General features: G+C 38.6%; 1 protein-coding gene across 2 annotated transcripts in view; it reads left to right on the top strand.

The window, feature by feature from the left end:
• LOC6541861 (G protein-coupled receptor kinase 1) overlaps positions 1-22,750 on the top strand; it is a 165,248-nt gene that overhangs the window by 50,754 nt on the left and 91,744 nt on the right. For both annotated transcript variants that reach the window (XM_026982801.1, XM_026982802.1), the window contains one exon: positions 22,472-22,533. In XM_026982801.1, coding sequence (XP_026838602.1) covers positions 22,472-22,533 — 62 coding nt within the window. The remainder of the gene's footprint in view (positions 1-22,471; positions 22,534-22,750) is intronic.

The following is a 22,750-nucleotide window of genomic DNA, read 5'->3' as shown; positions in this document are numbered from 1 at the left end:
TTTAGGTAATGAAATCGTTGGAAGTCAGTAAGGCTCGCATTAGTAGCAATCGATGCCGTAAACATGTCCTAGAAATGTTTCCAATCCTTATAATTAACGGAAAAAGAAGTCCACCTGGCTTCTCTGCGTGGTGTTTGGAGTTTGAACAACGGCGTATGTAGAGTAATGCTTCTCCTCATACGTATCAAAGTCGTCAGGGTTTTCCCAATCTTGTCCCTCCTGGAAGGCATACAGCTCTTCCGAGAGTCGCACAAACTGCAGATAGTTGTCTTTTAGTTCCGTCAAACGATCTCCTAATGCTTGCACAAATTGAATGTCTTCCACAAACTTGATGGCATTATTATGCGCGCGAGAAATTTGGCGTTTGCAGAAGTCCCTCTGTTGAATCACACGCCGCATGGTGACCGAGAATAGGGGACGATTCTATACGATATAGGAATATATAGATCACCGTCTACAAAACTGCAATAAGTCCAACTGTCGAAAATCAAACGCGATGCTGACGATCAGGGCCGAAGGACCAAAAAAGTTTATTTTTATGTACAAAACGCCCTTAGTGCATCTGTTTTTATAATCTTTATTGGTTCGAACTTCGCACATTGGGACTTCGTAGACCGCGTTGCGCGTGGTTGCATCGAGAACAAAAATGTGAGTGAAGCGGGGAATGGATCATACGAAGCTTATGCTAAAGATGTAAACAAGTTACCTTTTACTGGTCATGTAAAAGTACCAGGACTCTACATCTGAAACGATACATGTGACAATGAGCGGAGATAATGCAATAAGAACTCGTAGACCTTAACGATTGCTCCAACGGTGTGTGAAGAGTGGGAAAACAGGGTGTCTTGTTCCCAAACACGGACGGACAATTTGATTAAGAATATATATACTCTAGTCGCTAGGTGGTCGGAAGTTTACCCATTTACTTTATCCTAGCCTCGTCGTAATCGAAAACAATCAAAGTGCGCTCTAAGTCGGTGTAGTACACCAGCTTTTTGGCTATAATTTTGACCAAAATCTTACAATTATATCATCGAAACGTTAGAAGCCATTTAATGAGAAATAGATCATAGCTTCGTTATTTTCGGTTATACTCCCTAAGTTTCATTGGTGCTTTTTCTAAATGTTTCCTGATATATTTATAAATACTTTATGTTATTTATTGCTTCCGATTTATTACTGTAATTTATTCGCAACCTTTTTTATATTTGTTATTATCCCCTACTGCATTTTCTGTGGGACTGAAAAAATTAACGAAGGAGCAAAACGAGGCAAACAAATTGTACGAAATATTATTTTTTTTTTTCACATTTATTTTGTAATTTTTTTTTTAGAATCCGATGATTTGATTTCACATGTTTTTCACAAAAGCTTCCACAATAAGCAAGCTTGAGCTCGCGTTAAAATCTAGGGACCTACAGTGGGGAGCAAAAGTGATTCCACGATCAAAGTTTTCATGTTTGAAAGCACATAAAAACTATACAAACGAAGTAAATGATACAACTTTTAAATTTTGTTTTAATAGTAGTTCATTTGTATCAAAAATGCGTATGTAATTAAGTAATTAAAGAAGCTATCGAATAGTAATAATTCAAAAATAAAAACAAGCGGCATGTACTCAGTTTTGCACCATTTAAGAACAACTTCAAAAGAAATGCATTGTTAATATTTTGTTCAGAGACCCTTATTTTCTAAGACATTTGTTATACGTTTTTGCATACTTTCAACTAATTTTTCGAATATTCTTTTCGGAATGTTATTCCATTCTTGTTTTACACGCCCCCAAATTGTTGGATGGGGCTAACTGTTACTGTCCGAGCTGTCGCTTTACGATTGACCAAAGGTTTTCAATCAGATTGAGGTCGCGACTTTGCGCTGGCCACTCCATCATCTTAAAATTTTGGTTTCCGAGCCATTCCTTAACAATTTTTGCAGTGTGCTTGGGATGCCCATCTTGCTGAAAAGTGACATCCTGCTCTTGGTACGCACACTGGTCAAGAAAATTGTGAAGATGGGTTTGCAAAATGCTCAAATAGTCTTTTTTTCGCACCCCGTCAATTTTGTGCAACGGTCCAACGTGTGAATACGTGAAACACCCCCATGCCATTGTGTTGCCACCTCCATGTATCACGGTTTGCTTCACATGATCCCTTTGAAGCTTGTTACTAGGTCTCCGCCAACAATATTGCTTTCCATCCGATTAAAAGCGATTAAATTTAGATTCGTCCGACTAGATAACACGTTTCCAGTCTTCTATTGTCCAGTTCTAGCTGTCCATCGACACACGCCTTTATTTATTTCTGTAGAATCATCTTTTGGCGTTAAAAGTCTATTTTTTCTCATTTTAGACATCATAAGTCGATCGTCAGAGTCTGTTAGAAGGCGACGGCGACTATTCAACTTCTTTTCATCACAAACATTTTGTCTTTTCTGGACCTTGACAACTACTGACTGACTAATTTGCATCTTCTCAGCAATAGTGCTGGTCGAACACCCACTTTTAGTCAGAGAAGTAATACTATTTTCCTTATCAGAAGACAGCTTCTTCATTTTTCAGTGAATAGTTAGAGACTAAGTTCCGAATTCAACAAATCAACTATAAACTTGTGGAAGATAGTGATTTTTTGCATTCTGACAAAAATAAATGCAAAAGCCATTTAATGGTAAATCTTCAGTTATATTAGCTGGTAAGAAAGTGAGAAGATCAAAAATATGAGCTAATAACGGGTGGTGCAAAACTGAGTACAAGCCGCTTGTGTTGGTTTTTTAATTATAACTATTCCATTTCTTATTTTTCTATTTTGCTACATAAATGAAAGCAAATACGTTTGTATTATTAAATGGTTCTTTTATTAGAGCCAACTGCTCTGAATTCTGGTCTGTTACGAACTAAAGACAAATCAAATTTATTTAGGCCGCCAAGTTTTCGGTTGGAGGCAGCGGACTCAGCAGAGCGCTTGGTCAGCGCCTCGTGCCGTCTGGAGTTATCGGACCGTTGAAGGCAGGAGGTCACCCAGCGCGCACATGCCCGCCTCGCATTACGCTGACCCTTTTTATTAAAAAGTACAATAGGTCTCGATTTTAAAAAGTTTTTATGCTGGCTATCTCTAAAATATCTGACACGCTAACGTTTGTGGGATGCTTACTTTCAATCTTCTTTACGTCAACGTCATTCAAGATTATTGGACTTGTTACGTTTAATTTGGAAAGGGTGATTGCAAGTATTAAATTTTCAAGTTCTTGAATTACAACACGGTTTTTTGCCAAAATCGTCTCGTACAAATGTTCTGTGCCTAAGATGTCTGATTTTAGAATAGAAATCATGGATGAGGGCAGTGTGTTTAATTGCAATTGTATTAGTTTGGCAAATATCTCCCTTCCGCCTTTTTATCTTTTGAATTTCGCGGCTATGTACAAAGCTGGCAATACTATACATAATTTGAAAGGTCTTGACATAACCTACAAAACGACGCTATGCATGATTAGTTTGGATATTGCGTTCAACAGTTATAGACGTGTAAACATGGAGTTCACTAACGCCGAAATTCGCGCTATTTTAAAGTTTTCCTTCGTTAAAGGCAAATCCGCTAGAGAAACGTTCCGTGAGATTAATTGTGTTTTGGGGGATGGTACTCTATCACTTCGAACCGGGGAGGAATGGTTTCGACGATTCAGAGCCGGTGAAAACGACACCATGGATAAACCAGCCGGCGGAAGGCCTATGACGACATATACCGATCAAATCATGGAATACATCGAGTTAGACCGTCATGTGGCATCTCGTGACATCGCCCAGGAGATGGGAGTTAGTCACCAAACCATTTTAAACCATCTGCAGAAGACTGGATACAAAAAAAAGCTTGATGTTTGGGTGCCGCATGATTTGATGCAAAAAAACCTTCTGGACCGAATCAACGCCTGCGATATGCTGCTGAAACGGAACGAACTCGACCCATTCTTGAAGCGGATGGTGACTGGCGACGAAAAATGGATCACATACGACAATATCAAGCGAAAACGGTCGTGGTCGAAGGCCGGTGAATCGTCCCAAACAGTGGCCAAGCCGGGATTGACGGCCAGGAAGGTTTTGCTGTGTGTTTGGTGGGATTGGAAGGGAATCATCCACTATGAGCTGCTCCCATATGGCCAGACGCTTAATTCTACCATCTACTGCGAATAACTGGACCGCTTGAAGCAGGCGATCGACCAGAAGCGTCCAGAATTGGCCAACAGGAATGGTGTAGTGTTCTACCAGGACAACGCCAGACCACACACTTCGTTGATGACTCGTCAGAAGCTACGGGAGCTCGGATGGGAGGTTTTATCGCATCCACCATATAGCCCGGACATAGCGCCAAGTGATTACCACCTGTTCCTGTCCATGAAAAAGTTGAAAAAGTTGTCCGTGTAAAGTTGAACTCAAAAGAGGCTTGTGAAAAGTGGCTGTTCTTCGCAAATAAGGAAGGGAGATATTTGCCAATCTATTATTTTGTCGTTTATTTCTATCTGTCCGTTTCAAGTACCCGTCTCATGTGCTCCTTGACGAAGAAGTCCATCGCGTATTTCGTCTCGTCCGCGTACGTCTCGTATGATGTGACGTTCGTTGTATGTCCCATGTAACCGTACTTGTCCCATAGAATAATGTCTCCGACCATTATTGGTATGTGATTAGCGCGTGAGTACTCGTTTAGTTTCATGGTCCAGGAGTTGTCAGTAGGACTAACGGGAGTAGCAAGTTTCCTAACCTAAGTGCCAAAAATATAAAATATGGAATGTAACAAGCGTTAAAGTATAAAAAGTAATAATATACAAAAATGTGTGAAATATATAAAATTAAATTGCGCACTCCCTTACCGAAGGTTGTCCTAATGGACCACCCTCCCTTTAATAAACACTGTCGTGCCCAGATCAGCCTCAATGACCTCTTCTGAGCAGAGTGGCGTTAATTTGGTACCCAGGCGTCTGTTGGTTTTTAACCGGACTTTTTCGCCTACTTGATACTGCTTATTGCTCTTGTGTGCATTTGAGTACCTAAGTGTTTTCTCTTGAGCCTCTTTGATTTTGTCTCTTATTGTGCCCGCAGGATCTGGTGGAATAGCGTGAACTATTTCATGAGGCTTTTTATTTGTAACCGAGTGGACGGCTCTGTTATATTCTATTGTTGCGAATAGAATAAGGTCGGTCGCCTCGGTTATGTTTTGATCTATCTTGATGCACCGTGCGATTTCCGTTAGGGTGCTATGAAATCTCTCAGCTTGGCCATTAGATGTGCTGTGCAACGGGGGCGCATTTGAGACCTGTATACCATACCTATTTTCTAGGATGGTTCGTATGGTTTGTGAGTTGATAGACCTTTCATTTTCGCAGTAAACTGTTTTTATTATGTTTTGATATCTACGATTGCTCTTGAATTTGTTGGACTATAGCGAATTTTGAAAACTTGTCGATACAAGTTAAAAAATGCTCTTGATCAATAGAAAATATACCAATGTGAATAATTTCCCCAGTATAACCGGGAATTGGTGTTTCCGCTGTGGTTTGTTGTACTGGGTGAAAATTGTATTTTGCTTTGGAACACGTTCTGCAATTTGCGGTGATTTCTGCCACTAGCTGGCCCATTTTGGGAAAAAAGTAGTCACGAAGGACCTGTTTTACGTTTTCCTGTACTGCTCTATGGGCTCTATTGTGTTCCGTGGTCATAATTTCCATTTGTTTGGTACTGTTTGTTATGTCGATGACAAAGCTCTTACAATGTCTAAATGTCGTCGAGGGAAATATGACGATTAAATCGTGCTGAATGAAGGCGAGTATAGGTAGCTCGCAGTGGATTGCATTTACATCTATTTTTAAATCTTTTAGTGAGCGAAGCAATGTTGTGCGGTCTGTAAATCGCACAATGTGACCTTATGAACGGGAAATCCGCCTGTTCGATCACTATTTGGTTCCTAAAACAGTTAACAGGTTTTTCTGTTGACTCTACAGTGTAGGTCAACGACTTCTCGCTGTGGATAGTAGCGATGTCGGAGTGTGTCTCATTATCTAAAGCATTTACGTTTTGTCGCGACAGGGCGTCGTCTACGTGGTTTTCTTTTCCCGGCTTGTAGAACACTTGTGCGTTATGTTCATCAACAAACGCTTTCCACCTTTTGAGCCTGGGACTCGGATTTTTATCCGACATTGAACCGGTCAGTGGTTGATGGTCGGTGAAGATGTTTAACTTCTTTACGCCATATAAATAGTTTCTCAGATTTGAAGTGCCCATACTATTGCTAGTAGTTCTCGTTCATTTGTTGCCATTGAAATCTCGGTTCCGCGTAACGTGCGAGAAATTATGGTGATCGGACGACCTTTCTGTGAAAGAACAGCCCCTGGACCGCTTCCAGAGGCATCAGTGGTCAATTTGACTTGACTGAGTGAAATCTGGGTATGCCAACATGACATCCTCAGACTCTAGGATGTTTCTTAGTTTTTCGAATGATTTTCGCTTCTCGTTGGTCAGTTCCAGTTTGACTTTCTTCGAGTGGTTTGCACCAATTTATCCGTTGTCACCTTTTAGAATATTCGTCAGTAGTCTTGCGAATGAAACATCCTTTATGAAACATCTATAATAACTGACCAATCCCAAAAATGACCTGAGACTGAACAATGTGGATGGGGGTTGAAATTCTTTTATAGCCTTAACCTTTTCAGGTGAAGTTTTAATTCCTCCTCGGGACACTATGAATCCCAAATAATCTACGTTCTCTTTAAAGAACTTAGATTTTTCTACAGACACTCTCATGCCTGCAGCGCACAAAGTTTTTAGAACCGTGTTTATATCGTTGACATGACTCTCCATTGTTTGGGAGAAAATGATTACGTCATCGACGTAGACATAGAAAGACGTTTCTTCCTATGACCTTCTACGTCAAAACCTTTCTTATCAACAACCCAAATTGGGTTATTGTAAGGCGACCGGGATGGCCTTATTATTCAGTCTGCTAGAAGTTGTTTAACCTCCGTATTGACGAAATTGGCTACACCCATCGGATATGGGTAAAGTTGTGAATATACGGTTTCGCCGTCAGTGCGGATCGTGGCGACCGTATTTATATTAAAGGGGAGGGACTCGTTTGGGTCCGCAAAGGCTTTTGATCTGTTTTTGATCATATTTTTGAAATCTTCGTTGACGGCGTTTGGCACGTCCACGTCATCGAGGTTAATAAAGTTTACATTTCTGCATTTTGAGTACAAAATTTGCTCCGTACCATGATCATGCTCGATGATGTTTTTTGTTAGATCAATTTTTGCGTTGACCCTTTTTAGCACATCTAGTCCAACAATTCCGTCATATCCGTTCAGGTTGTTTAACAAGAAGAAGTATGACTTAACATTGAATAGATGGATCAGACACTTTTGTTCTATTTTTGTATGACCATGGATTGATGTGACTTCGAATGGTGTTTCCACCGAATTGAAGTGTTTTAATTCTGTTAGAGGTTTTATGTAATTTTTGGAGGCTCCTGTATCCAACGGTAACCTAATTTCCCGCCCCGCTATCGTACGAATTATGTACGGGAGCAGGGACGTTCCCCTAAAAAATTACATGATTCGGAATCGGACGTGTTATCTGCCTCGATTTCCGCTGCTTCGTAGGATGACTTTACCCTATACTCCTGGTCATTTGACTGCGACTACGACTGCGAGCTGTCTGCTCGTCCCTGAATTTAGAACGTGATGTCGACGTCCATTGGTTCAGGACCTAGGTTTTGCGTATAGCCTTTTCGAGGATAATTTGATTCATTGCTCTGTTGCGTTTGGCCTTTATGTCCTTGGTATTTAGAAAATTGAGGGCCTTTAGCTTGAATACTAGTGCCCGGTGCATTATAGTTTTGGTTTCTCTGGAAAGCACCGTTGGAGTTGTTGTGATTATTACCTTGTGGGGTGTTATGAAAACGGTTACCCTGACGACGGTTTTCCGAATTGTAAGATTTTTCTTCTAAATTTTTATTAAAGCTTGCAACGAACCAAGCTCGTTCATTGCAAGACTCTGCCCGTTGAGCCACGGCTAATGCTGATGGAAAATCTTTGGGCGCAGCTGAGAGAACTACGTGTCGGACTGATTTTATTAACCCGGTCACAAAAGCGTTCAAAGCGTCCTGCCGTGATCTATTATTTAAGATAGCGACAGTACCTGTGTCATAAGACACAGACGCTTTTTCTCAATCTCATTATAAAAAGTCATTAGAGGAAGTTCTCCTTGACGCATAGTAACCATTTGCTGCTGCGTAACCTCGATTGGTTTTTGTTCTGCATATGCGCAGTCCATTCTAGCTATTATAACATCGAAATTTAGTACTGTATTATGTGACCTAAGCATTACTCCCGCGGGACCTATTACCTTGTTACGAAATCATACGGCCTGGTTCTATAACTACCCAAAAATGGTTTGTAGATTTCGTAGGCGTTAACTGCTGCTCATCTTGTTTGCCGTCGAAAATTGGTAGGAACTTCACCAAGTCTAGTGGTTCATTACAAGGGATAGCTGCGTTGTGTGGTATTTGCTCGAATACTACTACGGGTCCACCCTCATTTATTCTCTGCCTATTTTCAACCTCTTTAAGCTTTTCTGAGAATATTCTTTGTTGGTGCTCTAGTGCGCCATTTACGGCAGCTTCCATGAGTCTAATTACATCTTTATTACTCATGGTACCTGAGGTTTCTTGTGTTGGTATTGCCTCTTGTTGAAGATCCTGGTGTTGATTTTGAAATTCTTGATCGTTAACCATTTTTACTTTGTCTGTAAAGCCGTCTATTAAGTTTTTTAATTCTATATCTTCGTCGGTCTCAGTACCGTCAATGTAACTCCTTTGTTGTTTATTATTTCTTATGTCTTTATAGCTCTGTATTAAGTCCTCGTCACTGTCGTTGTTTTCGTTACTGTTTCTATACATAGGACATACGTTTGCGATTTTTTTACTTTATAATTTGTATGAGAAAGAACTACTTTTTAGGAAAGACTTTAATTTTCCTTCTTCATATTTTTCTTCATTTGTAAATGAAAATCACTATACTTGAACTTTTAATTGCAATCAATCTTTTTTTATTTGTTTTATTTCGTTCTTTATTATGTCTGTTTTTTTTTTTTTTTTTTAAATGGCATACATGTCTGGTTGACATTAAGGTAAATTGAAAATAAAGATCTCACTTACATGTTATATTGGTATATTGAAATGCAGCGAAGACGGTAGCTGGTTGATCCGTTTATCCTCTGGCTGTCGTTGATTTAGCTGTTTACTGTTGTTTCTTCTGCAGCGTTGTTTTGTTTTTGTATTATTTTTATGTTTTTGCGTTGCTGTTCACTGTTGTTGTGCAGCGCTCGAGTCCGAAGTGTTTTCAAAGAAAACCCGATTACGAGACCTTGATTTCTAGATCTTTTTATTACGGATTTTACGTTATTACGACACTTAAGCGCGTTGGGCGTCAATTAAACCAAATACGTTTGTATTATTAAATGGTTCTTTTATTAGAGCCAACTGCTCTGAATTCTGGTCTGTTACGAAATAAGGACAAATCAAATTTATTTAGGCCGCCAAGCCTTCGGTTGGAGGCAGCGGACTCAGCAGAGCGCTTGGTCAGCGCATCGTGCCGTCTGGAGTTTCCTGCCTTCAACGGTTACCCAGCGCGCACATGCCCTCCTCGCATTACGCTGACCCTTGCACATCGCTTTCGCTAAAGCGAAATGCGTTACTGGGCTGGATCAGCGTCGTCGATGTTATTGTTGGCACATCTGGTCTTGGATGGCATTTCGGCGAGTCGTTGCACTCCTCCGACTTGCTCGTGTTAACTTATATAATAAACTTTATAGGTAATAGATTTAATATAAATATATTTTTCCTTTTATAATCTTTATTGGATAAGTTTCACCAGACGTCAGTTATGAACTAATTTACAAATGTATTCTTTCGGCCCAGCAAACCTTTTACTTAGCTTTATATGTCAAGCTTACCGGATCATTAAGTTGTTACCGCGGTTGGTGTCTTGGGAGAATGTTAATTATGAGGCTTTTGAAGAGTGAAGCTTTCCAAAAGATCGGCTTTAGCTTTTTATATAAAGAGTGAATATGTCACTCCCCCACCTTTTAGATAGTAGCTTGTCCTCAAGCGATTATTTCTGGATTTAATTGTGGTAATGCATTTTCAATTTCAACTATTTCTGTTTTTGATTCTGTTTCTTTTTTTGATATTTTTGTTAGCGGTTTTACTTGGTTTTAGGTAAGAGATAATAATTTTGTGATGCGCTGTTTTACATTTCATATAAAAGTAAAAAAGGAAATTAAAACTGAAACAGATATGAAGATTATTAGTATGTTTCTGTAAATTGTGTTATTCTTATTGTTTAACAAAATCATTTCTTTTATTTCTATGTGTGACATTGGTTCGACTTTGGTTACATTGTGTTCAGTAAATATTATATTACATTTGTGTATTGTTGAATATTATTAGATTTTGTAATTTGTTTTAATTCTGCTGTGCAGTTGGATATTTTTCTAATTTTATTATTTTCAATATAAATCTCCTGTAATTGTAACAATTGTGATAAAGTTTTTGTCTTGTCATATTCCAGGTTATAAGTATATTTGGTTTAATATATTGAATATAGGATTGTTTACGATATTTTTGAAAAATACACGTTGGTGTTTCGTGTTTTATTATGTTAGCTATGCAATGGTCTTTGACAATATTCTTTGTTAATGTATTTAGAACATAGTTGTTATGTGAGTAAAATTTGCCTTCAGTAGAATTTGCCTTTCCTTAATAATTTGGCCATTATTGTCGGGGTAAGGTGCAATTATAAAGTTTTTATGTTTATCTGATTTTTGTAATTAACGTTGCCAATATTGTCGTGTTTTAGTAGTTTGAGATTAAATATTCCTAGTCGTGTTATTTGTGGACCCATTTCAATGTCCTCGATATAATCGGTAAAATGTTCAATGTTAAATATTAATTATTAATTTTATTATTAATTTATTATTTATTAAAATTAATTATTAATAGATTAATTTTTTGTTCTTTTTCCAAAGAATTGGACTGGGTGTTAATTATTTCTATGACATTATTGAGACTGTCAATAACGTGGCTTAGAGTGCTGACCTGTACTGTGTCTTGTGATAGAGTCGAAATTTGTTGTTCAATATGTTGTCTGTCGTCTTCGTCTAATGTGCTAAAAAGATATTTTTGTTTGGAACCTACAAAGTTAATCAGTCCTCGTTTGTTTCGTTGAATGGCGTTCATTACTCGTTCCATTTTCTCCGTTAAATATTTAATTTGTGTAACGTTTTTAAATTATTGACATTGTTTGATTATACTATTAAATGTTTCTTCTACTTCTGTATTATTTATTGTGAGACAGTGCATAAGGGTGATAGGTATTTGTATTGTTCCAGATTCAAACAAGATAAATCCTTGATTGTTGGGAGTTTAATTGGAGTTTAAGATTGGCCTCTTTGTGTCTCAGAAACCTTTCTCAGTGAGTCTAGGTGTTTGTTCAGAGATGTTGAATAGATGATCACATCAACTAAATAAACATGGCAATGCTTGTTAATGAGGTCTTTTAGGACGTAATTCATGCACCGTTCGAAGGTTGCAGGAGCGTTCTTTAAGAAAAATGGCATGCGAGTGTACTCATAGTGACCAGGTTTGGTCGAAAACGCAGTTTTTGGTGTAGTCTTAGGGTCCATTTCGATTTGGTGAAAGCCCTTTGCTAAGTCAATCGTAGTAAAATACTGGCATTTTCCTAATTTGCTTCGTATTTCGTCCATATTAGGAATCGGAAATTTATCATTTATTGTTATTTCATTTAGATTTCGATAGTCCACGACCAACCTGAATTTCAGTTTGACAGAGGCATCTATCTTTTTGGGTACAATCCATAATGGACTGCAGTAAGGGGAGTCACTTTCGCGTATAATACCTTGTTTTAACATTTCCTCATTTTGCTTATTTACTTCTGCTTCGTAGGCAAACGGATACGAGTATGGTCTTTTGAAAACTGGGTTTTCGTGAACAGTTTTTATATCGTGACGTATTATGCTTGTTAATGTAAGGTTTTCATTTTTGGAATATTGAATGTCATTGAACTCTTTTAATAAATTTGTAAGTCTGTATTTTTCCTCACTATTTAAATGTCCTAGTCTGTATGCGTGTTCTGAGTCTATGTTGTTGTCCATAGCATAGTTTATTTCTGATGTTAAGTTCTTTTTTTGTAATAGTGCATTACAATTTTTTGAAGATCCCATCATATGGATCTAGTTCTTTGTGAATGAATCTTTTTTCGTTAATTATTGTTTCGTTCCGAAAGTCTATTAAACCGTTATTTTCCATTAGAATTTTTCTTCCTAATAGAAAGTCATAACAAGGTGAAAATTAATGAATATAGAATTTTTGTGTTTGCTGAAAAATACCGTTGGCTGGAAGGTCTACATATTTATTTAATTTAATTGTCATACTTCGGACAGTTATATGCTTATCTTTAATTTGAAGTTTGAAAAAGTTTAAGCTCATCATGTTTATTGAAGAGCATGTATCAACTATGCATCTGTGGTTATTAAACATGATCTCTGTGTATTGGTAGGATCCCACGCTGGTATTGGAAAATTTTCAGCTTGATATTGCTGATCTGTAAACATTTCTGTCTGAGTATTCTGTAATTGATCTTCGTGGAACTGTTCGTCGTTATTAATGTAGTGTTTAGTTTCGTTATCGTAATCTAATTCGTGCTGGTGATTAATTTCATCTGTCTACATACGTGATTGTCCGCTGCCTTCTTTAAAACGCTCATTCGCCACTCTTGGTTGTTGGGGGCGCTGATAGTAGTTTCGGGTGTGGTTTTGACGGTCCTGAAGTAAGTCTGTTCTGAATCCGTTGTATAAATTTCTGTACTGATTAAGTTGCTGTTGTCTGGTCGGAGGAATTTGTCTAAAAGGGGTTTGATTGTTTACGTTAGTGTTTTGGGTCTGTGTGGGATTTAATGGAATAAAGGGGCGAATGAATCGTTGGTTGGGATGAGTGTTTTTGATTTGGTTAATGTTTGTATGTTTATAGGTGTTAGGTGAATTTGAGTTAAATTTTGGCTGACTATCGAATGTTTTTGAAATTAGGTCTTCGTATAGACCTTCTTGTTGGGCGGTTTGCTTTAATTTTTGAACGGTTGAAATGTCATACCTCGCTAAAGTCATGAACAACCTATCGGGGAGTGAGCGTTGAATTGTATTTTTTATAGTAGTTGCCATTGCTTGTGTATAAACCGCTTTATTAATTCGGTCATTTTCTAATGTTAACTAATTTATAATTACAGTTGACTTATCTTCTAATTGTTCGCAGAATAGACGTAAGTTACCTCTAAAAGTTGTGCGATACCACCTTCCTAGTAGTTTCTCCAGGGGCGTCTGAGTCTTGAATTTCCGTGGATACGGCGTCTTTTAAAGTTGTCCATTCGTTGTGCATTCCAAATTGGCAAACCTTTTCCGCATCTCCGCATCTACGCCATTTTAGTATTATTTATAAGTTAGTTTCTGTTCTTGTTCACAGACTGCTACAGTATGTCGAGACTTATGCCTTAGTGAACTGCTCTGTTTTAACGTTTTGTTGTTTTATACAACAGTAGCGGTCGCACTTTTGATTTTAGTGGGCTACTGTTTTTGTTCACAGACTGTCGAGACAAATGTCTTAGTGAACTGCACTGTGCACCTTTAATTGTATTACACCTTAGTGGCGGTCTCACTTCACGAAGCAGACCACAAAATTAGGTCTTTAAATTAACTCCGATCGCAAAGGTTCTTGTGCGGATACCGATTTTACCGCGCCAATTCGCGGGTACAATGAGAAAAGGTTACTTGGTCATACAAGTTTCTTCTTTTCACTAGATTGTCAAAGGATAACGAGCTTACTGGGACTTTTTTCAGTATCCTACCGACTGCGCCAATAAACTTTTTAGGTGATAGATTTATTAAAAAAAAAATATATATATATTTTTTTTTAATCTTTATTGGATAAGTTTTACCAGAGGTAAAAGTTTAGTTATGAACTAATTGACAAATGTATTCTTTCGGCCCACCAAACCTTTTACAGAGGATTAACATAAGCCTTTTAAGTTCTACTTAGCTTTATATGTCAGGCTTATCGGATCATTAAGTTGTTACCGTTAAGCGGTTGGTGTCTTGGGAGAATGTTATTTATGAGGCTTTTGAAGAGTGAAGCTTTCCAAAAGATCGGCTTTAGCTTTTTATATGAAGAGTGAATATGTCACTATACAGAGGTGGTCAAAAGTATTTACACAACGATCTTGAATTGAATTCACATTGAAAAAAAAGCTCGTTGTGTCAATACTTTTGACCACCTCTGTATATTGTAAAAAAAAAGCTAGGTATTCAATAAAAAAAATGCTTTCACTTACATTATTCGTATAATATTTATGTGAGCTCAAACAAGAAAACGTTGATCGTGGAATCACTTGCTCCCCACTGTAAGTTTTTTTTACTTAATTTAAGTGTTACTGTGAACTGGTCAGCCGGCGGAGAGGCGAGGGGGACGACAGAGAGGAGAGGGAGAGAGAGGAGAGAGAGAGAGGAGAGAGGAGAGAGGAGATGAGTAGAGGAGAGGAGATAGGAGAGAGGAGAGAGGAGAGAGGAGAGAGGAGAGAGGAGAGAGAGAGTAGGAGAGAGAGAAGGAGAGAGGAGAGAGGAGAGAGGAGATAGGAGAGAGGAGAGAGGAGAGAGAGAGAGGACGAGAGAGAGAGGAGAGAGTAGAGAGGAGAGAGGAGATGAGGAGAGAGGAGAGTAGGATAGATAGAGTAGTATTAGAGAGAGTATAGATAGAGAGGAGAGAGTATGATAGATAGATGAGAGATTAGATGGAGAGTAGTGTAGGCGAGGTATATATTATAGATGATATATGATATATTATATATTATATATTATATATTATATATTATATATTATATATTATATATTATATATTATATATTATATATTATATATTATATATTATATATTATATATATGTATATATATTATATATTATATGTATTATGTATTATACATATAATATATGTAGTCATTCAATAATACTCAATGGCATAGTAATTCGTTTTCACAAACACAAATATTTATACCCGTTACTTGTAGAGTAAAAGTGTATACTAGATTCGTTAAAAAGTGTGTAACAGGCAGAAGAAAGCATTTCCGACCATATAAAGTATATAAGTTAAAACGAGCAAGTCAGAGGGGTGCAACGACCCGCCGAAATGCCATCCAAGACCGGGTGCGCCAACAATAACATCGTCGACGCTGAGCCAGCCCAGTAATGCATTTCGCTTTATCGAAAGCGATGGACATGGGTCAGCGTAATGTGAGGCGGGCATGTGCGCACTGAGTGACCGTCGAAGGCGTGAAGCTCCGGACGGCACGAGCGCTCTGCTGGGTCCGCTGCCTCCAACCGAAAGCTTGGCGGCCTTAATAAATTTGATTTGTAGTTAGTTCGTAACGGACAAGAATAAAGAGCAGATGGCTCTAATAAAATAATACAAACCTAACTGGTTTAATTGGCGCCCAACACGCTTAAGTGTCGCAATAAAGTAAAATCCGTAATAAAAAGTCCTAGTAATCAAGGAATCGTGTTCGGGTTTTTTTTAAAAACACTTCGGACTCGCGCACTGGACAACAACAGTGAATAACAACAACGCTACACAGAGGCAGTGAAAACCGCTGCATACCAAGAATAAAATCAAGAGGACAAACAGATCAACCGGCTACCGTCCTCGCATTTTAATATAACATGTAAGTGACATCTTTATTTTCAATTTATCTCTTTTAACGTCAAACAGACATGTTTTTTTTTATAAGAAAGAAATAATTTTATAAAAAAATAAAACAAATAAATAGAGTGATCGCAATTAAAAGTTTAGGTATAGTGAATTTCATTTACAAATTTAAAAAAAATAATTAAAAAATGTTTTTTAATTATAAAATAAAAAATCGTTACCAGGTCAGTAACGAAAACAACGACAGTGACGAAGACTTAATATAGAGCTATAAAGACATAAGAAATAGTAAACAGCAAAGGAGTTACATTGACGGTACTGAGACCGACGAGGATATAGAATTAAAAAACTTAGTGGACGGCATTACGGACAAAGTAAAAATGGTTAATGATCAAGAATTCCAAAATCAACCTCAGGACCTCTAGCAAGAGGCAACACTAACACAAGAACTGGCGAAATCTTTAGGTACCATTAGTAATAAAGATGTAATTACTAATGATAGTAGTTACTCATTACTCATGGAAGCGGCCGTAAATGGCGCACTAGAGCACCAACAAAGAATATTCTCAGAAAAGCTTAAAGAGGTTGAAAATAGGCAGAGAATAAATGAGGGTGGACCCGTAGTAGTATTCGAGCAAATACCACACAACGCAGCTATCCCTTGTAATGAACCACTAGACTTGGTGAAGTTCCTACCAATTTTCGACGGCAAACAAGATGAGCAGCAGTTAACGCCTACGAAATCTACAAACCATTTTTGGGTAGTTATAGAACCAGGCCGTATGATTTCGTAACAAGGTAATAGGTCCCGCGGGAGTAATGCTTAGGTCACATAATACAGTACTAAATTTCGATGTTATAATAGCTAGAATGGACTGCGCATATGCAGAACAAAAACCAATCGAGGTTAACCCAGCAGCAAATGGTCACTATGCGTCAGGGAGAACTCCCCCTAAAGACCTTTTATAATAAGATTGAGAAAAAGCTAACTCTTATTTTTAGTAAGACTTTGTTGTCTTATGACACAAATACTTGCGCTATCTTAAAAAATACATCTCGGCAGGACGCTTTGAACGTTTTTGTGACCGAGTTAAAAAAATCAGTCCGATATGTAGTTCCCTCAGCTGCGCCCAAAGATTTTTCATCAGCATTAGCCGTGGCTCAACGGGCGGAGTTCTGCAATGAACGAACCTGGTTTGTTGCGAGCTTTAATACAAATTTAGAAGAAAAAGCTTACAATTCGGAAAACCGTCGCCAGGGTAACCGTTTTCATAACACCACACAAGGTAATAACCACAACAACTCCCAGGGTGCTTTCCAGAGAAACAAAAACAATAATGCACCGGGCACTAGTAATCAAGCTTTTAGCTCTCCATTTGCTAAAACCTAGGAAATAAAGGCCAAAAGAAGGGGCGGGAAATTAGGTTACTGTTGGATACAGGAGCCTCCAAAAATTACATAAAACCTCTATCAGAGGTCCACCTCAAACCGGTGGAAACACCATTTGAAGTCACGTCAATCCATGACCATAAAAAAATAGAACAAAAGTGTCTGATCCATCTATTCAATGTTAAGTCATACTTCTTCTTGTTAAACAACCTGAACGGATATGACAGAATTGTCGGACTAGATGCGCTAAAAAGGGTCAATGCAAAAATCTATCTAACAAAAAACATCGTTGAGATGTTTGAGATGGTTCGAAGCAATTTTTTTTTTACTCAAAATGCAGAACTGTAAACTTTATTAACATCGATGACGTGGACGTGCCAAACGCCGTCAGCGAAGATTTCAATAGGTTGATCAAAAACAGATCAAAAGCCTTTGCGGACCCAAACGAGTCCTTCCCCTTTAAGATAAATACGGTCGCCACGATTCGCACTGACGGGGAACCCGTCAAAACTTTACCCATATCCGATGGGTGTAGCCGATTTCGTCAATACGGAGGTTAAACAACTCCTAGTAAACGGAATAATAAAGCCATATATTATTATATATTATATCCCGGTCGCCTTACAATAAACCAATTTGGGTTATTGATAAGAATGGTTTTGACGAAGAAGGTCATAGGAAGAAACGTCTCGTTATTGACTTCAGGAAACTGAGTCAGAAAACAATCGATGACAAGTATCCTATACCGGATTACAGGAATACAGGATATACAGGATTTTCCAACGGGCCGTTCTGAGAGAACACGTCGGTAAAACTTGCTATGTCTACGTCGATGACGTAATGATTTTCTCCCAAACAATGGAGAGTCATGTCAATGATATAAACGTGGTTCTAAAAATATTGTGCGATGCAGGCATGAGAGTGTCTGTAGAAAAGTCTTAGTTATTTAAAGAGAACGTAGAATATTTGGGATTCACAGTGTCCCGAGGGGGAATTAGAACATCACCTGAGAAGGTTAAGGCTATAAAAGAATTTCAACCTCCATCCACATTGTTCAGTCTCAGGTCATTTTTGGGATTGGCCAGTTATTATAGATGTTTCATAAAGGGGTTTGCTAGCATCGCAACCCCTCTGACGAATATTCTAAAAGGTGACAACGGAAAAATTGGTGCAAACCACTCCAAGAAAGTCAAACTGGAACTGACCAACGAGAAGCGAAAATCATTCGAAAAACTAAGAAACATCCTAGAGTCTGAGGATGTCATGTTGGCATACCCAGATTTCACTCAGTCAAGTCAAATTGACCACTGATGCCTCTGGAAGCGGTCCAGGGGCTGTTCTTTCACAGAAAGGTCGTCCGATCACCATAATTTCTCGCACGTTACGCGGAACCGAGATTTCAATGGCAACAAATGAACGAGAACTACTAGCAATAGTATGGGCACTTCAAATCTGAGAAACTATTTATATGGCGTAAAGAAGTTAAACATCTTCACCGACCATCAACCACTGACCGGTTCAATGTCGGATAAAAATCCGAGTCCCAGGCTCAAAAGGTGGAAAGCGTTTGTTGATGAACATAACGCACAAGTGTTCTACAAGCCGGGAAAAGAAAACCACGTAGACGACGCCCTGTCGCGACAAAACGTAAATGCTTTAGATAATGAGACACACTCCGACATCGCTACTATCCACAGCGAGAAGTCGTTGACCTACACTGTAGAGTCAACAGAAAAACCTGTTAACTGTTTTAGGAACCAAATAGTGATCGAACAGGCGGATTTCCCGTTCATAAGGTCACATTGTGCGATTTACAGACCGCACAACATTGCTTCGCTCACTAAAAGATTTAAAAATAGATGTAAATGCAATCCACTGCGAGCTACCTATACTCGCCTTCATTCAGCACGATTTAATCGTCATATTTCCCTCGACGACATTTAGACATTGTAAGAGCTTTGTCATCGACATAACAAACAGTACCAAACAAATGGAAATTATGACCACGGAACACAATAGAGCCCATAGAGCAGTACAGGAAAACGTAAAACAGGTCCTTCGTGACTACTTTTTTCCCAAAATGGGCCAGCTAGTGGCAGAAATCACCGCAAATTGCAGAACGTGTTCCAAAGCAAAATACAATTTTCACCCAATACAACAAACCACAGCGGAAACACCAATTCCCGGTTATACTGGGGAAATTATTCACATAGGTTTTCAAAATTCGCTATAGTCCAACAAATTCAAGAGCAATCGTAGATATCAAAACATAATAAAAACAGTTTACTGCGAAAATGAAAGGTCTATCAACTCACAAACCATACGAACCATCCTAGAAAATAGGTATGGTATACAGGTCTCAAATGCGCCCCCGTTGCACAGCACATCTAATGGGCAAGTTAATAGATTTCATAGCACCCTAGCGGATATCGCTCGGTGCATCAAGATAGACCAAAATATAACTGATGCGACCGACCTTATTCTATTTGCAACAATAGAATATAACAGAACTGTCAATTCGGTTACAAATAAAAAGCCGCACGAAATAGTTCACGCTATTCCAACAGATCTTGCCGGCACAACAAGAGACAAGATCAAAGAGGCGCAAGAGAAAACACTTAGGTACTCAACTGCAGACAAAAGCAATAAGCAGTACCAAGTAAGCGAAAAAGTCTGGTTAAAAACCAACAGACGCCTGGGTACCAAATTAACGCCACTCTGCTCAGAAGAGGTCATTGAGGCTGATCTGGGCACGACAGTGTTTATTAAAGGGAGGGTGGTCCATTAGGACAACCTTCGGTAAGGGAGTGCGCAATTTAATTTTATATATTTCACACATTTTTGTATATTATTACTTTTTATACTTTAACGCTTGTTACATTCCATATTTTATATTTTTGGCACTTAGGTTAGGAAACTTGCTACTCCAGTTAGTCCTACTGACAACTCCTGGACCATGAAACTAAACGAGTACTCACGCGGTAATCACATACCAATAATGGTCGGAGACATTATTCTATGGGACAAGTACGGTTACATGGGACATACAACGAACGTTACATCTTACGAGACGAACGCAGACGAGACGAAATACACGATGGACTTCTTCGTGAAGAACACATGAGGCGGGTACTTGAAACGGACTTGGGACGAATAGAGACTCTTTTGGACACACTAAAGGTACGTCACCGACAAGACCGTAGTCTTAATTTCCTAGAGACTGCTTTGAAAGCAATAACGGGGACACCCGTCTCTGACGACTGGGACCAGGTGAGGCTTAGACAGGAACAGCTAAGTGACTCGGTAAACGAACAGATAGAAATAAACCACAAAATACAATTGCAATTAAACACACTGACCTCATCCATGAATTCTATTTTAAAATCGGACAACTTGGACACAGAACATTTGTACGAGACGATTTTGGCAAAAAACCGTATTGTAATTCAAGAACTAGAAAACTTAATACTTGCAATCACCCTATCCAAATTAAACGTAATAAGTCCAATAATCCTGAATGACGTTGATTTAAGGGAGATTGAAAGTAAACATCCCACAGACGTTAGTGTATCAGATATTTTAGAAGTAGCTGGCATAACAACTTTTCAAAATCGAGACCTATTGTATTTTTTAATTAAATTTCCGAAGCCTTTGTTAACTTGTATAAAAATAAGAATATTTCCGGTACAACATGAAAATAAAATCTTAGATTTCGAGGACGGTAGCACGGTCGCGGATTGCGGAGCGGAAACCTTCGCCGTCAAGGACTGCAAGGACTGTATCAGCGATGTATCTCCACCTTCTGTAGGAGATCAAAAGCGCCAACCTGCGCATAGAAACTTATCTCTGGTACTGTTGCACATTGCAACACCCAGACCCGGTCACTCATCTCCAACAATATAACCATAAATATCACCGACGAAAAGGGAATAAGCCAGATAATATAAGGAACTTACCTGGTATCGTATAGCAACAAAATTGAAATGAACGGCACCCTTTACGTCAATAATATCGGAACATCAAAGAAGAAAGCCGCAGTTTCAGCCATGGCTCAAGTAAACGTTCTGTGGCATCTAGAGCGCCTTAGTCTGTCATCGATTCACGGAATGACCGTCAAAAATCTGCAACACATCAACCTCCTTCAATCCCGAATACCATCAGGCAAAACCTGGATTTTTTTGCTCTGTCTCCTCCACAGCCTCAATAACCCTTGTCATCATCCTTCTTGGTTACCGTCTGAAAGCCAAACGTCAACAACCATCTAAGACAAACAACCATCTTAACACGAGCAAGTCAGAGGGGTGCAACGACCCGCCGAAATGCCATCCAAGACCGGGTGCGCCAGCAATAACATCGTCGACGCTGAGTCAGCCCAGTAATGCTTTAGCGAAAGCGATGTAGATGGGTAATGTGAGGTGGGCATGTGCGCACTGAGTGACCGTCGAAGGCTTGAAGCTCCGGACGGCACGAGGCGCTGACCAAGCGCTCTGCTGGGTCCGCAGCCTCCAACCGAAGACTTGGCGGCCTTAATAAATTTGATTTGTAGTAAGTTCGTAACGGGCCAGAATAAAGAGCAGTTGGCTCTAATAAAATAATACAAACCTTACTGGCTTAATTTATATACTCTCGATCATGGCCATGTCCGTATGTCCGTCCGTCTGTCTATAGAAACGCCTCGATCTCAAGAACTACATAAGCTAGAATGTTGAGATTCAGCATGTAGCTCCCGGAGACATAGACGCAGCCCGAATATATTTCCAAATGTTGCCACACCCACCCTAACGCCCACCGAACAAAACTGCCACGCCCACATTTTGAGAAATGTGATTTTTTCACTTTTTTATATATCCTGTAAATTTATAAATTTGCCACGCGCACTCCTACGCTTACAAACCGCCCAAAACCTTCACGCCCACACTATTGAAAAATGTTGTTATATTTTTTTTTCATATTTTTTATATCTTGTAAATTTCTATAAGTTTGCTAAAAAATTCTTTTTTCTACGCCCACTCCAACGCCCAAAAAACGGCCGATACTGTCACGCCCACACTTCCACTAGCTGAGTAACGGGTATCTGATTATCGGAGATCTCGACAATAGCATTCTATCTTGTTTTTAATTTGTTTTTAATTGGAAAATAAAGGATTTAGTGCTGGGGAACTTAACAAAATAATAAATAATAAAATAATAATAAACTCACATACATCATCAGAAACGAAAAACTATATATATTCCACCCAGCTTACACCTGATATAAATTGGTTATTATTGTTTATTTTTACAGCCATACTTGGAAGAAATATTTACACAGCTTAAAGGAAAGCCATTTAAAAAATTTATAGAGAGGTGAGTTTTTAACGCATATGCCCAAAACATTAATTGCAACCCTTTCAAGAGTATTTTAATTGTAGAAGTATGCAACTCGGTATGGAATAGTTATTCGGCCCTATTAAATAATTAGACTTACGATTTATCTCATCATTTAAATAGTAGTCTTCTTTAAAAACATTTTCATAAATATTTGCCAATTGTGTTCTGCTTATGCCTTATTGCTTATTGTTTC

This window comes from Drosophila erecta, unplaced genomic scaffold (assembly GCF_003286155.1).
Source record: "Drosophila erecta strain 14021-0224.00,06,07 unplaced genomic scaffold, DereRS2 tig00000219-arrow-pilon, whole genome shotgun sequence".
Lineage (NCBI taxonomy): Eukaryota > Metazoa > Arthropoda > Insecta > Diptera > Drosophilidae > Drosophila > Drosophila erecta.
This window is presented reverse-complemented; position numbering and strand designations above follow the sequence as displayed.